General features: G+C 45.5%; 1 protein-coding gene across 1 annotated transcript; it reads right to left on the bottom strand.

Annotated features, from left to right (window-relative positions):
• Positions 1–1,819: 1,819 nt before the first annotated feature.
• LOC112078371 (4-hydroxyphenylpyruvate dioxygenase-like protein) lies at positions 1,820–10,713 on the bottom strand. The gene is given in 7 exon segments (XM_024144640.2): positions 1,820–2,148; positions 2,151–2,201; positions 2,204–2,232; positions 6,118–6,254; positions 7,033–7,184; positions 9,362–9,528; positions 9,952–10,713. Coding segments are annotated over 7 exon segments (1,368 nt in total). The 5' UTR covers positions 10,674–10,713; the 3' UTR covers positions 1,820–2,038.
• Positions 10,714–16,626: the final 5,913 nt, after the last annotated feature.

The raw sequence follows: 16,626 nt of genomic DNA, 5'->3' as shown, positions 1-16,626 counted from the left end.
TACATTACTACAGAGAACATACAAAATGTTATGGTAATAACAAAAATATATGTTTACACACTCCCAGGATTGTCGTACATGATGGATCATTAGCTTATACACTAACTTTCACACATCTAGATGGCCGGGCGGGGTGGGTGTGGAGCCAGAGACAGCAGTAGGATCAAACTGTAGACCCCAGTTCCTACATTTGAACATAAAAAGAGATTTTATCAAACAAAACTATGCTACATTTTATCTACATTTATGCCGAGCAGTTGCCATACCAGGCGGTGATGCAACCAGTCAGGATGCTATCGATGGTGCAGCTGTAGAACATTTTGAGGATCTGGGGACCCATGGAACATATTTTCAGTATCCTGAGGGGGAAAAGGTTTTGTTGTGCCCTCTTCATGACTGTCTTGGTGTGTTTGGACCATGATAGTTTGTTGGTGATGTGGACACCAAGGAACTTGAAGCTCTCGACCCGCTCCACTACAGACCCGTCATTGTTAATGGGGGCCTGTTCGGCCCTCCTTTTCCTGTAGTCCACGATCTTTGTCTTGCTCACGTTGAGGGAGAGGTTGTCCTGGCACCACACTGCCAGGTCTCTGACCTCCTCCCTATAGGCTGTCTCATCGTTGTCAGTGATCAGGCCTACCACTTGTGTCGTCAGCTAACTTAATGATGGTGTTGGAGTCGTGCTTGGCAACGCAGTCGTGGGTGAACAGGGAGTACAGGATGGGACTAGGATGGGACTGGCAGATGTGTTGTTGCATAAACTTACCACCTGGGGGCAGCCCGTAAAGGAAGTCCAGGATCCAGTTATAGAGGGAGGTGTTCAGTCCCAGGGTCCTTAGCTTAGCGATGAGCTTTGTGGGTACTATGGTGTTGAACGCTGAGCTGTAGTCAATGAACAGCATCCTCACATAGGTGTTCCTTTTGTCCAGGTGAGAAAAGGCAGTGTGGAGTGCGATTGAGATTGCGTCATCTGTGGATATATAAATATATAACATCTATGCACTTAAATATCGAATGGAGAACGCTTTTCCCGTGGTTCATTTTCATGCCAGCCAGGTAGGCTATACTCCTGTTATAAAGAGAAGCAATGTGCTTAATATTAGGAAAGTTGAGAAATAAATATAGTAGGCCTAGCCTATAGAAAGCTGATGGGATCCTCCTCTTTTTAGTAGAGGCCATCAATCTGTTCTCACGCTATTGAAATGTTGCACAACATGAACTCTCATGAAGTGTCTGATTAGATTTTCCACCACATTTTGCATTGATGTCAGAGAGATTAGACAGACAATAGAGTGCTGAGTACCAGGCAATTAGCAAGTTTGGTAGGCTACTAATGACCATCAGCTAAACGGTCACGTTGAACTTGGGACTGGCGGTGTGGAGGTAATTTGGTCACCGTAACAGCCCTATAACCCACCCCACCGTTTGGAAGTTCACTGAGGCATTGCAACAACTTACTGGTTTTCCACCACCAAAGACCTCCTCCAAGACTATTGGAGAAGCTTCCCTCATGAAGCTGGTTGAGTGAATGCCAAGTGTGTAAAAACTGTCAAAGCAAAATGGAAGCTACTTTGAAGAATCAAAAAATTATTTTGATGTTGTTTTAAACCCTTTTTTTTTTGGTTACTACATGATTCCATATGTGTTATTTCATAGTTGTGATGTCTTCACTATTATTCTACAATGTAGAAAATAGTATAAATAAAGAAAAACCCACAAACTTTTGACCGGTACTGTATAATATTCTGCCCATATGAATTACTTTTAAGCCATAAAATATTTGTAGTCATACATGATTTAATGAAAGCATTAAATATACACATTTAATAACAGACTCATAAACACATCCTTCAATCATGCTTCCCCGGCGCTTCACAGCTTCCCCGGCGCTACACAGCTTCCCCGGCGCTTCACAGCTTCCCCGGGAACCTCAGTGTGATTGTAGCCTCACAGAGACTAAATAGTAGCGGAGGAAGGGTCCTGCTGCAGTGTTCTGCTGTGAAAGGTTTGTTATTGTGGCCGTGCCTCGGTTCTGGGGTTACGTTCTGTGGTTGAGATGTGTTCTCTCCTTGTGCTCAGTCTCTGCCCTCTCTGTGTCCATGTATGCCTGGACACACCTCCACAGGGCTTGGATGTTCCCCTCGCGCCCCCTGACGCACCTCTCCTCTCTATTAGCTCCAGGAGAAAAGTGTCCTCTGAGAGATGGGCTTGGTGAACACCTGGAGCAGGTATCTGTTTAGAGGGAATGAGAAAATGGACTTGGTGAACACCTGGAGCAGGTATCTGTTTAGAGGGATGAGAAAATGGACTTGGTGAACACCTGGAGCAGGTATCTGTTTAGAGGGAATGAGAAATGGACTTGGTGAACACCTGGAGCATGTATCTGTTTAGAGGTAATGAGAAGATGGACTTGGTGAACCCTGGAGCAGGTATCTGTTTAGAGGGAATGAGAAAATGGACTTGGTGAACACCTGGAGCAGGTATCTGTTTAGAGGGAATGAGAAAATGGACTTGGTGAACACCTGGAGCATGTATCTGTTTAGAGGTAATGAGAAGATGGACTTGGTGAACACCTGGAGCAGGTATCTGTTTAGAGGGAATGAGAAAATGGACTTGGTGAACACCTGGAGCAGGTATCTGTTTAGAGGGAATGAGAAGGTGGACTTGGTGAACACCTGGAGCGGTATCTGTTTAGAGGAATGAGAAAAATGGACTTGGTGAACACCTGGAGCAGGTATCTGTTTAGAGGGAATGAGAAGATGGACTTGGTGAACACTCTGAGCAGGTTCTGTTTAGAAGGATGAGAAAGATGGACTTGGTGAACACCTGGAGCAGGTATCTGTTTAGAGGGAATGAGAAGGTGGACTTGGTGAACACCTGGAGCAGGTATCTGTTTAGAAGGAATGGAGATGGACTTGGTGAACACCTGGAACAGGTATCTGTTTGAGGGAATGAGAAAATGGACTTGGTGAACACCTGGAGCAGGTATCTCTTTGAGGGGATGAGAAATGGACTTGGGGAACACCTGGAGCAGGTATCTGTTTAGAGGGAATGAGAAGATGGACTTGGTGAACACCTGGAACAGGTATCTGTTTAAAGGGATGAGAAGATGGGCTTGGTGAACACCTGGAGCAGATACAGTTGAAGTCGGAAGTTTACATACACTTAGGTTGGAGTAAATAAAACTAGTTTTTCAACCACTCCACAAATTTCTTGTTAACAAACTATAGTTTTGGCAAGTCGGTTAGGACATCTACTTTGTGCATGAAACAAGTCATTTTTCCAACAATTGTTTACAGACAGATAATTGTACTTATATTTCACTGTATCACAATTCCAGTGGTTCAGAAGTTTACATACACTAAGTTGACTGTGCTTTTAAACAGCTTGGAAAATTCCAGAAAATGATGTCATGGCTTTAGAAGCTTCTGATAGGCTAATTTACATAATTTACATAATTTGAGTCAATTGGAGGTGTACCTGTGGATGTATTTCAAGGCCTACCTTCAAACTCAGTGCCTCTTTGCTTGACATCATGGGAAAATTAAAGAAATCAGCCAAGACCTCAGAAAGAAAAATTGTAGACCACAAGTCTAGCTCATCCTTGGGAGCAATTTCCAAATTCCTGAAGGTACCACGTTCATCTGTACTAACAATAGTACGCAAGTATAACACCATGGGACCATGCAGCCGTCATACCGCTCAGGAAGGAGACGCGTTCTGTCTCCTAGAGATGAACGTACTTTGGTGCGAAAAGTGCAAATCATCCCAGAACAACAGCAAAGGACCTTGTGAAGATGTTGGAGAGAACCGGGTACGAAAGTATCTATATCCACAGTAAAACGAGTCCTATATCGACATAACCTGAAGGCCGCTCAGCAAGGAAGAAGCCACTGCTCAAAAACCGCCATAAAAAAGCCTGACTACGGTTTCAAACTGCACATGGGGACAAAGATCAGACTTTTTGGAGAAATGTCCTCTGGTCTAATGAAACAAAAATAAAACTGTTTGGCCATAATGACCATCGTTTGTTTGGAGGAAAAGGGGGAGGCTTGCAAGCTGAAGAACACCATCCCAACCGTGAAGCACGGGGGTGGCAGCATCATGTTGTGGGGGTGCTTTGCTGCAGGAAGGACTGGTGCACTTCACAAAATAGATGGCTTCATGAGGAAGGAAAATGATGTGGTTATATTGAAGCCATCTCAAGACTCAGTCAGGAAGTTAAAGCTTGGTCGCAAATGGGTCTTCCAAGTGGACAATGACCCAAAGCATACTTCCAAAGTTGTGGAAAAATGGCAACAAAGTTAAGGTGAACATCACAAAGTCCTGACCTCAATCCTATAGATAATTTGTGGGCAGAGCTGAAAAAGCATGTGCGAGCAAGGAGGCCTACAAACCTGATCAGACCAGCTCTGTCAGGAGGAATGGACCAAAATTCACCCAACTTATTGTGGGAAGCTTGTGGAAGGCTACCCGAAACATTGACCCAAGTTAACAATTTAAAGGCAATGCTACCAAATACTAATTGAGAGTATGTAAACTTCTGACCCACTGGGAATGTGATGAAAGATATAAAAGCTGAATAAATCATTCTCTCTACTATTATTCTGACATTCACATTCTTAAAATAAAGCGTGATCCTAACTAACCTAAGACAGGGATGTTTTACCAGGATTAAATGTCAGGAATTGTGAAAAAATGTAAATGTATTATGTATGTATTTGGCTAGGGGTATGTAAACTTCAGACTTCAACAGTATCTGTTGAGAGGGAATGAGAAGAGAGGAAAACATCGGTTAGATATAGTGGGTAGCCTCGACATCAGCCATTAAAAGGACGCTGGTGTCTCACTTCCTTGAGGTGGTTTCTGATCACTATTAGAAAACTATTTTATTTTTAAAGGAGATGTTGGTGTAGTTGAGCCTAATGACGGGCCTCTATCCCCGACCGACCCCGGGTGACTCGTACCCTCCACCGCCACCCGACCGGGCCTCTACACTCCACCGACCCGGGCTCTACCTCCCACCGACCCGGGCCTCCACCCCCCCTCCCCCGCGCCACCCGCCCACGACCCGGCCTCCACCCTCCACCGACCCCGGGCCTCCACCTCCGACCGCCCCGGGCCTCCACCCTCCGACCGACCCGGGGCCTCTAGCCTCCCACCGACCCGGGCCTCTAGCCTCCCACCGACCCGGGCCTTGTTGGAGCGAGCATTAAATATAATTGCCAGGCTGAAGTAGCAAGAACATGCACATTAAGAGAAGATGACACCCAGGCCATATGACACCCAGGCTATACTCTATTTATGAAAGAGTACATTGACCAAGACCACACGTACATTTATGACAGCTGGACATACTATGGTCAGAAGGATACAGGAAGAAGGATGGAAACAACATAACTGTTGACTAACACGTGAAACATAAGCATGCAATACATGCATTATTTTTAGGACGTGAAAAGGGTCCTGTCATCGTTATAACCTAACCAAAAGCAGATATGAGCGTTAGTGGGCGTGAACAAGCAAGCTCTGAGATGAAATGAAAATAATGGGAAAGGTCAAGGGAAGCTATTTTCATATAGAGGGAGGGACTCTATACGTTATGCAAAGACAGAGTCCTATAAAGTCAGGACTCTGTAATATGAGAATTGAGTCTCTTTCCATGGAGGGGCTCGGCTCTGTTATAGGGTCCTTCCATGGAGGGCTCAGTTTTGCTACTTTGTATTAAAGTCCATATTGAATTCACAGTTCTTCTAAGAGTGTTATATTTCTGAGACGATTCTCCACGACAGCCTCTACACTCCCCCGACCCCGGGCCTTCCACACTCCCACCGACCCCGGGGCCTCCACACTCCCACCGACCCCGGGGCCTCCACACTCCCACCGACCCCGGGGCCTCCACACTCCCACCGACCCCGGGGCCTCCACCCTCCCACCGACCCCGGGGCCTCCACCCTCCCACCGACCCCGGGGCCTCTATACTCTGTGTTGTGATGAAGCAGAGCAGTAGACATACTGCGGTCTCATCAGAGCTGAAATAAAGTACTATATTGAAAACCCGTGACAGTCTTTGAGGAACACTAGCATTTGATACCTACAGGTTAATGAATCTGGTACCTTTTCTTCTTTGTGTCCGTAGTCTGACAGGAGGGGTCAGTCTGGGCCTGGCGCAGGTCTGTGTCCAGGAGGATGCCGTGCTGAGACAGCATCTGGGGGTCGTAACCTGCGTCCTCCATCTCCTGCTGCTTACCCACCTGCCACAGGACAGACACAGGGGTCAACGAGCACAGTGGTAGTAGACATAACGCTCGACTTCCTGCCACAGGACAGACACGGGGGTCAACGAGCACAGTAGTAGTAGACATAACGCTCGACTTCCTGCCTGACTAGATGCGCAGGCGTTTCATTAACCAATGGTTGCGTGCCAGGGGCGTCAGATGGCTACGTCATACGATGTGGTTAGCTGACATGTTAAACACCTAACAAGATCTACGTCCTCAACGTAGTCGAGAGGAAATCAACCAACAACACTAATAGTGTTCAATCACGCTACAACTTCCTACTTCCAGAAAACAACTTCCTGTAGTGTTCAATCACGCTACAACTTCCTGCTTCCAGAAAACAACTTCCTGTAGTGTTCAATCACGCTACAACTTCCTGCTTCCAGAAAACAACTTCCTGTAGATGCATGTAGAGCTACAGAGGACTGTTTGGGTTCCTTTGAATGATACATGTACTGGAACCAAAATGCATTGGGGCATCTCACACACCTGTTTCAGTCACAAGTTAGAGAGAGACATGAGTGAGTGAGAGACGGACATGAGTGAGAGATTTAAGATTATTATGAAAAGTGCTATAAAATTTCAATAAATTATTTAGAATTATTAGCTGCAATCAAAATAGTAGTAGCTCCACCCTGCTCCCTGATAGGCTAAGTGGAAGTTTCACCATATTGCTTATACCAATCAAATCCTCTAATGGTTCCATTTGGGGATGAGCCGTTGAGTGCTATGGTGACTGAGTGAGACAAACCTCCGTGTAGTAGGCAGGTGGCGGAGAGAAGAAGTGGACTCCTGCCTGGCCCATGGTCTGTGCTGTGGACACTATGTCCTGTGTGTACAATCCAATGTGCTGGATCCCTGGTCCTCCGTGCTGCTCCAGGAAGGTGTCCACCTGGTTCCTGCCTGAAACAGACACCCATTCAGGGACATGAGACAGAGATAGACAAGATTCAGGTCTCGGCAGGTGGTAATTCATTAGAATGAAACATTGGGTAAATGCATAAGCCTCTTTCTCTCAATCCATCTATGCCTCACATCATCTCTCCTAACTAGAGGTCGACACCGGAACAGGACTTCCGCAGGATGTTCTCTCTCTCTCTCGGAGGACCTGAGCCCTAGGACCATGCCTCAGGACTACCTGGCATGATGACTCCTTGCTGTCCCCAGTCCACCTGGCCTTGCTGCTGCTCCAGTTTCAACTGTTCTGCCTGGGGCTATGGAACCCTGACCTGTTCACCGGATGTGCTACCTGTCCCAGACCTGCTGTTTTCAACTCTCTAGAGACAGCAGGAGCGGTAGAGATACTCTTAGTGATCGGCTATGAAAAGCCAACTGACATTTACTCCTGAGGTGCTGACTGCTGCACCCTCGACAACTACTGTGATTATATTATTTGACCATGCTGGTCATTTATGAACATCTTGGCCATGTTCTGTTATAATCTCCACCCGGCACAGCCAGAAGAGGACTGGCCACCCCTCAGCCTGGTTCCTCTCTAGGTTTCTTCCTAGGTTCAGGCCTTTCTAGGGAGTTTTTCCTAGCCACCGTGCTTCTACACCTGCATTGCTTGCTGTTTGGGGTTTTAGGCTGGGTTTCTGTACAGCACTTTGAGATATCAGCTGATGTAAGAAGGGCTATATAAATACATTTGATTATGATTATGTTGCCGGTCCCACCAGATTCTGGCAGGAATGGGAGTGAAGTTCTAGAGTCCATTTCGGGATCAACAGTCTATACAAATAGTTATAAACTGAGTTTTTGGCGCAGAAATATGTCATGTGTGGAGCATTTCTTCAAAACAACAGTTCAGCAATTTGAGTAAAAAAATAAAAATAAAAGGTAATTTACCCCTTGGCTCACTCTCCCGCTAGGTTACCTCAGATGCTAACGACATTAGCAAAGCAAATCAAATGTATTTATATAGCCCTTCGTACATCAGCTGATCTCAAAATATCTCAAGATGTTCAAATGTTCATAAATGACCAGCATGGTCAAATAATAATAATCACAGTAGTTGTCGAGGGTGCAGCAGGTCAGCACCTCAGGAGTAAATGTCAGTTGGCTTTCATAGCCGATCATTAAGAGTATCTCTACCGCGCCTGCGGGCTCTAGAGAGTTGATTTGATTTGATTTAACCGACATTAGCAGACTAAATGATGAAGTCTTCAATGGTGGAATTACAATGTCTTGTTGCAGCCAAGGTCCCATCACTAACATTAAGAGCCAAGGAAAGAGCGACGTTTAAGCTAAATGTGATGGTGTTGTCTTAGACAACGAATAAATCCGAGTACACGGCTTGTAAACAAACAAATGCTGCGTTTCAATGAAATAGTCTACCAACCGCGGAGCGGGACAAGCGGCCTGAAGCGGCATAGCTGCTCTACTCCTAGACACTTTACCATCAAGCCCAAATGTTTGAGTATTTAACTAAAACCCGTGACATTTGAGGTGAAGGGTGAAATAAAAATAGATTGACTTGTGCTGTACTTCCAGCTCAGGTGTATTTAAAAAATATTAAAAAAAAAAAAAATAGGTTGACGTAACTGTTAATATGTGCGCAGTGCTCAGATGTAGGCTACAGATTTACACTAGTGAGCAGACCATCCTGCAGGGGGCGCTGTCCTCATCCTCCAGCCTTCATCTATTCAGGTCATTTAGAATACATTCTCATCCAGAGAGATTTAGGCCTACAGTCAGAACATTTAACTAAAATTAGACAATACAACCACATATCACAGTCGCAATATTACATTATTTTGTAATACTTCCTAAACAAACACAATATCCTACATATTTCTGCGCACGGGACGGACTTTTATCAGGACGGGAACGGAAAGTTCTGGGGTTATAGAACTGTTGCCGGTTCAGGGCAGTAAAGGGGGGAAAACAATTTGACAGGACTGACTTTTTATTCCCGTGTCAACCTCTACTCCTATCCTCCTCAAATCCTATTAAAATATGAGGGACCTTTGACCTTCTCTTCCAAAACAGGTGAGAAAGAGGCGAAGAGAGGATTCGAGGAACTGCGGAAAAAACAAAATATGAAGAAATGAGCAGTATAACCCTTCGAAAGTAATGACCTTGTTCGGGCAGCGACTCTGCGATGACAAACTTGCAGTCGGGTTGTTTGTCATCKGTGAAGGGAAGCGYGATTCCYRTTTCGCTGCATTTCCAGTACTCCATGGCTGTGAGACGCAGTCCGATCCCCTCCTTGTTCAGAACATAGCCCTCATCCACATCCTCATTACTGCTCAGGGAAACAGAATACATTTATTTATTGTCCCAGGTGGGACATTTGTAAACAGATGGAAAAAAAAACACAGAAAGAGCATCTATTTGTCGTCATTGTTGATCCCATAGACATCCTATTTAACTCGTATTAAAATTCCTAATTATATGGTTTATCCTTATAGCGTAGCCTGGGTACCAATCCCGGTTTGTGCCATCATTCCACTCGTTGTCATATGTTTGGCTTATGACACGGAGTGGCATGACAGCAATAACAGATCTGGTGTCCAACCCAAACCAAAAATGTTCTATACTCACAATAACTTTCATTCATATCACATTCACTACATCCGGTTTGTATTGAGATGCATGATCAATAATCATCTAATAATTAATTATTTTAAAATTGCAAAACCATTTTTTGTTTTTAAAACCACTTAACCTGTCAATGAAGAACCTCTGGAAGCCAAAGTGACGCTCATACCACCTCATCACTTGCGGTGTCCACCGTCTCGAACAAGCATAGGTGATGTGATCAAAATGAGTGATTGGACAAGWCTCTGTACTCTTAGCCACGGGTGTGTCGTTTTTCGTTACGTTTTCAACCTCCTGAAACCCGGGTAAGAAGCTGCCCTTATATTTACTCGTGTCAATGAGCGTGTGGTTCACATTTCCCATGATTGATTTGACGACTGAATAGGTGACAAGCCCGTTCTCGTCACACACCTCCGTCGGCGGCACCAGGAATTCGCAGCCAATGTTGCGAAGGGACTTGAATGACCTTTCCACATCTTCTACTTCGAAACAGACGTTAGACGCGGTATCGACGGAATAGTGTGGGTGGACATCGTAAAGACAATTCGGATCCTTGTCGTTCTTTTTCCCCGTTCGAATGTTGTTAGTCCATCCCGGTTCCGATTCTGAAGGAGAAATCCCTCTCTTGCTCGATAGCGTTACTCCATTCAATTCAAGAGGGGACTTGTTTGGTCTTTCATTGACGACGAAAACTGCCGCTCCTTTTCTGAAAGCCAACTGTTTTGACTTCTCCGTCAGCCTCGCAACAAATAAATTAAACTTAAAATTATTAACAAGTTCATACGCTATTTTATCCACGTTTGTAACGTGGAGTGAAATGTGGTGCAACCGGCTCAAGTAGGCTGCCATTTTGTTATGACGTCAAGTTGTTGTGTGTGTGTCACCGAAAAGAAACATACTTTATATAGGGTCCAGGTGCGACGTCATCTCTCAGAGCCAATAACGGACTTTTCCCTGTGGGCTGCTTGACAATCGGGGCCGATACAATACAAAATATAAATAACCCCAGGCCCCCCGCTTAAATAAAACATAACCAAGTGCTGTGTGTCGAACTGACGAGTCCATTCTAACTCTACCTGGGCCCCGCCCCTTTCCCCCATCTCTGTTTAAGTGGTGACATTTGGATAAATAGTGGAGTGGAGCAAGTTGGACAAAACGTAAAAGAGAAAACACTTAAAAGGTGTTGTATTGTGAATTTTTCAGTACCATATGTGGCAATTATTTATTTCAGAAGGAGCCAGCAAAACTAGTGCACTCTATAATATGTGCTCTGTGTCATTAGATGTATGTGCTCTGTGTCATTAGACACCATTAGACATGCACCTGTCTGGGGTGTAGACATGACTGGTTATCCCTGTGACTGTGTTGTGGCCAACGATGTACTGTTGCTATGGTTACACCTCTTGGGTCTTTTCCAGGACATGGGTGTCCCTTTCAGAGGAGTTAGCAGGATGACATGTATGGTTATTGCTGTAAAATGCCAAGGATTGTTACTATGGTCCTACATGCATGAACCTGGCTCAAGGCGAGTACAGGTCTATTTCTGTGGCTCTACTGGTGCCATGTCCTAATATGAAACTAACCTTAGTGCAAGGCAATACGATAACGGTGGCTAAATGCCAGAGGGGATGAGACATTGAGAGGAGTTACGATGAGTGTGACGTAAGGAGGAATAATGTATAAAACGTGTGTGCCAAGACTGGAAAGGGAGTTGCTTCATAAATCAGCTCGACTTTTGTTATATTGTTTATAAAAGTCTATTTGAACGCACATGCGCCGGTATTTGTGATATATGATTGATCAAATATTTCCACGACAGGTGCTGATAAGCGGAGAGAGAAGAAGTTGAAGTCCCTTGAGGCTGATGCAACCACATTTAAAAAAATAACTAATTATTTATTTGGCACCGTTACCAGTCAATCATCTCAGCCTAGTGAGCCTGAAGGCACTGACAGCAGAGAGCAGAGAGAGCAGAGAGCAGAGAGGAGAGAGGAGAGAGAGGAGAGAGGAGAGAGAGGAGAGGGAGAGAGGAGAGGAGAGAGAGAGAGAGAGAGGAGAGGAGAGAAGGAGAGAGAGGAGAGGAGAGAGACAGAGAGAGGAGAGAGAGGGAAGGAGAGGAGAGAGAGGAGAAGAGGAGAGAGAGAGAGGAGAGAGGAGAGAGAGCGAGAGGAGAGGAGAGGAGAGAGGAGAAGGGGAGAGAGAGGAGAGAGGAGAGGAGAGGGAGAGAGGAGAGGGGGAGAGATAGGAGAGAGAGAGGAGAGGAGAGAAGGAGAGAGAGAGAGAGGAGAGAGGAGGGGAGAGAGAGGAGAGAGGAGAGGAGAGGAGAAGGAGAAGCAGAGAGAGAGAGAGGAGGAGAGGCAGAGAGAGGAGAGAGAGGAGAGGAGAGAGGAGAGAGAGAGGAGGAGAGAGAGAGAGCGAGAGAGAGGAGAGGAGAGGGGAGAGAGAGGAGAGAGAGAGAGGAGAGAGGAGAGGGGAGAAGAGGAGAGGGGAGAGATAGGAGAGAGGAGAGGAGAGAGAGGAGAGAGAGGAGAGAGAGGAGAGGAGAGGAGAGAGGAGAGAGAGGAGAGGGGGGAGAGAGAGGAGAGAGGAGAGAGAAGGAGAGGAGAGGAGAGGAGAGAGGAGAGAGGAGAGAGAGGAGAGGAGAGAGGACAGAGGAGAGGAGAGAGAGCAGAGAGAGGAGAGAGAGCAGAGAGGAGAGAGAGCAGAGAGCAGAGAAGAGAGAGAGCAGAGAGGAGAGAGAGCAGAGAGGAGAGAGAGCAGAGAGAGAGGAGAGAGGAGAGAGCAAGAGAGCAGAAGAAGAGAGAGCAGAGAGAGGAGGAGAGAGAGGAGGAGAGAGAGAGAGGAGAGGAGGGAGAGAGGAGAGGAGAGAGAGGAGAGGAGAGAGAGCAAGAGAGAGGAGAGAGGAGAGAGCAGCAAGAGGAGAGAGAAGAGAGAGAGAGAGGAGAGGAGAGGAGAAGGAGAGGAGAGGAGAGAGAGGAGAGAAGAGAGAGCAGAGAGGAGCGAGAGCAGAGAGGAGAGGAGAGAAAGAGAGAGAGAGAGGAGAGAGAGCAAGAAGAGAGAGAAGAGGAGAGAGACAGAGGGAGAAGAGAGGAGAGAGAGAGAGAGGAGAGAGCAGAAGAGAGAGAGAGAGGAGAGAGCAGAGAGGAGAGAGAGCAGAGAGCAGAGAAGAGAGAGAGCAGAAGGAGAGAGAGCAGAGGAGAGAGAGCAGAGAGAGAGGAGAGAGGAGAGAGCAGAGAGAGCAGAGAGGAGAGAGAGAGCAGAGAGAGAGGAGAAGAGAGGAGAGAGAGAGAGAGGAGAGGAGAGGAGAGGAGAGAGGAGAGGAGAGAGGAGAGAGAGAGAGCAGAGAGAGGGAGAGAGAGAGAGAGCAAGAGAGGAGAGGAGAGAGGAGAGAGAGAGAGGAGAGGAGAGAGGAGAGGAGAGGAGAGAGAGGAGAGAAGAGAAGCAGAGAGAGGAGAGCAGAGAGGAGAGGAGAGAAGAGAGAGAGAGAGGAGAGAGAGAGGAGAAGAGAGAAGAGAGCAGAGAGGAGAGAGAGAGAGAGAGAGAGGAGAGAGCAGAGAAGAGAGAGAGAGAGAGAGAGCAGGAGAGAGAGAGAGAGAGAGAGGAAGAGAGCAGAAGAGAGAGAGAAGAGAAGCAGAGAAGAGAGAGAGCAAGAGGAGAGGAGAGGAGAGAAGAGAGAGAGAGAGCAGCGAGAGGAGAGAGGATGGAGAGCAAGAGAGAGGAGAGAGGAAGAGAGAAGAGAGAGAGGAGAGAGAGCAGAGAAGAGAGAGAGAGAAGAGAAGAGAGAGAGCAGAGAAAGAGAGCAGCAGAGAGAGCAGAGAGGAGAGAGAGCAGAGAAGAGAGAGAGGAGAGAGAGCAGAGAGGAGAGGAGAGAGAGCAGAGAAGAGAGAGAGCAGAGAAGAGAGAGAAGCAGAGAAGAGAAGAGCAGAGAAGAGAGCAGAGAGGAGAGAGAGAGAGAGAGGAGAGAGAAGCAGAGAGGAGAGAGAGCAGAGAGGAGAGAGGAGAGAGAGCAGAGAGCAGAGAGAGGAGAGAGAGAAAGAGAGAGAGAGAGCAGAGAAGAAGGAAGAGAGCAGAGAGAGAGAGAGACAGAGAGGAGAGAGAGCAGAGAGACAGAGCAGAAGAGAGCAGAAAGAGAGAGAGCAAGAGGAGAGAGAGAGAGAAGAGAGGAGAGAGACAGAGAGAGAGAGAGAGAGAGGAGAAGAGAGAGCAGAGAGGAGAGAGAGCAGAGAGAGAGCAAGAGAGAGAGAGCAGAGAGAGAGGAGAGAGAGCAGAGAAGAGGAAGAAGAGAGGAGAGAAGAGAGAGAGAGGAAGAGAGAGCAGAGAGGAGAGAGAGCAGAGAGAGAGAGAGAGAGAGCAGAGAGGAGAGAGAGCAGAGAGGAGAGAAGCAGAGCAGAGAAGAGAGGAGAGAGAGCAGAGAGAGAGAGAGCAGAGAAGAGAGAGAGCAGAGAGGAAGAGAGCAGAGGAAGAGAGAGAGAGAGAGGAGAGAGGAGAGAGAGCAGAGAGAGAGAGAGCAGAGAGGAAAGCAGAGAGACAGAGAAGAAGAGAGCAGAGAGCAGCCCAGCGATACCAGTTCAACTGTTAGTTAGAGTTTTGCAGCTGAAGCGGTAAGACAGAAGCAATAGGGAGAAGTTAAGCAACGTTTGGGTTTGTCTAGCTGGTATTCAGCTATAGTGTCCTTTTGTTGAAACAAGCGCTCGTCAATGCCCTTTCGTGAACCGACCAATCACAGCCTGGATGGGGCGGGACATTAAAAAAAGTTGACGTGCTACAGCAAATGTTGGAAACCGTTGAACTCATTGTTCTGCATGAATGGTTCTGATTATTGACAAGTTAGTACTTAGCATTAACACATTAGAGACTAACCACCAATGGAGACCATTGTTATTGCACAAGGATTCATGACGGAACAAAACCTACAAAAAAATGTTGGTTGTGTATTTCTTAAACTGCTGTATTGTCCAATTGGAATTAATATAATTCTAGTGGTATATAGTATCCTATTATATGAACATGCTAACATTATATAATTCATATATTAATATTATACTAACATATATAAATAATACATTAATATTATACTAACATATATAATTAATACATGAATTATACTAACATTTTATAATTATATTTAATATATACTAACATTATATAATTAATATATTAATATATACTAACATTATATAATTCATATATTAATATTATACTAACATATAAATTACATATATTAATTATACTAACATTATATAATAATATATTAATATTATACTAACATTATATAATTAATACATTACATTAGACACAACGCAGGCCACCATAACAAGTGAAATCCAGGAAGCTGCTATGTATTCAGTCCAGATTGACGCTACGCAGGACATTACYACACAAGATTAACACTCTGTCATAGTCAGGTATGTGACGYACGTCYTCCATGAGAGGCTTGTGGCCTGTGGTGAAATGCYAGGCGTCCACTGGACTATACTGTCCAGGTACTGAGTGAAGTACTGGAAAACATGAAGCTTGACATTAGCAAGTGCATTGGTAATTCCACTGATGGAGCCTCCAGTATGCAAGGCCAGTATAAAGACTTCTCTCCCCTGCTCTCTGCAAAGTCCACCAATCAATTGCATGCACACATTTTTTAACCTTGTTTTGGCAGACACAACAGAGTGTCTTGGCAAGTGGGTCACTTTTTTTTCTTTCTCTCATTAATAACAYCATGGCTGTGTTCTTCTGTGAATCCTACCAGAGGATGAACATTTGGGAGAAGGAGAGCAAGGACCCAAAGACACATACGTCTTTATCCAATCGGAGAGACTCGCTGGTGGGCTAAAGACAGAGCCTTTAAAGAAGGTCTTTGGAGCTTCTTTTTGTAAATCCAGATGAGGCTCCTCTGTGTGTTGATGTCCTACGGTCACACTACTGCACCGGGCTGTCACGTTCTGACCTTAGTTCCTTTTTTCTGTCTGTATTTTAGTTTGGTCAGGGCGTGAGTTGGGGTGGGCATTCTATATGTTGTTATTCTATGTTTTGTTCTTTATGTTATATTTCTATGTGTTTGGCCTGGTATGGTTCTCAATCAGAGGCAGGTGTCGATCGTTGTCTCTGATTGAGAATCATACTTAGGTAGCCTGTTTTCCCACTAGGGGTTGTGGGTAGTTATTTTCCGTTTCAGTGTTTGCACCATACGGGGGACTGTGTCGGTTTTCATTTGATTCTCTTGTTCTTTTTGTATGTTGTATTCATTCTCGATTAAACGATATTATGGATACGTACCACGCTGCATGTTGGTCCTCCTCTCCTTCCACCAACGAAAGCGGTTACACCGGGTGTCAAGGCACGAGGATACATTGAGGAGTCGCTGAAGTAGGAAACAATACTCACAGCTCTGATATTCCTCAGAATATTTCAGGTCACCTCACACTAGTCTCTCTAAAAAATATATATATTTTTAAACAAGTGTAATGGACATTCTGTCTGCGTGTGGTTGTGTCGACAGAGGAGCAGCTGAAAGGAACGCCAAGAGATTATTTTTGAAAAAAGTCAAGGTGGCTGCAGACACATTTGTTCAGTGGGCCAACAGGAAGTTGCAGCAACGGGATGAGGAAACAGAGCTGGAGTTAGAGACCACTCTACCAATGAAGAAGGGCTCGAAAGAAGAAAACCATGGCACAAGATGAGGCTTCTACTGGGGCAGTGTTAAAGTAATTTAAATGTTGAAAAATAATGATTAAATAATTCCCACTCTGAAACCTTATAACTGTATGAAATTGATTCGAATCATACATTTATTATCTGATGGGTTTGT

This window comes from Salvelinus sp. IW2-2015, unplaced genomic scaffold (assembly GCF_002910315.2).
Source record: "Salvelinus sp. IW2-2015 unplaced genomic scaffold, ASM291031v2 Un_scaffold5587, whole genome shotgun sequence".
In the NCBI taxonomy this organism is placed as follows: domain Eukaryota; kingdom Metazoa; phylum Chordata; class Actinopteri; order Salmoniformes; family Salmonidae; genus Salvelinus; species Salvelinus sp. IW2-2015.
This window is presented reverse-complemented; position numbering and strand designations above follow the sequence as displayed.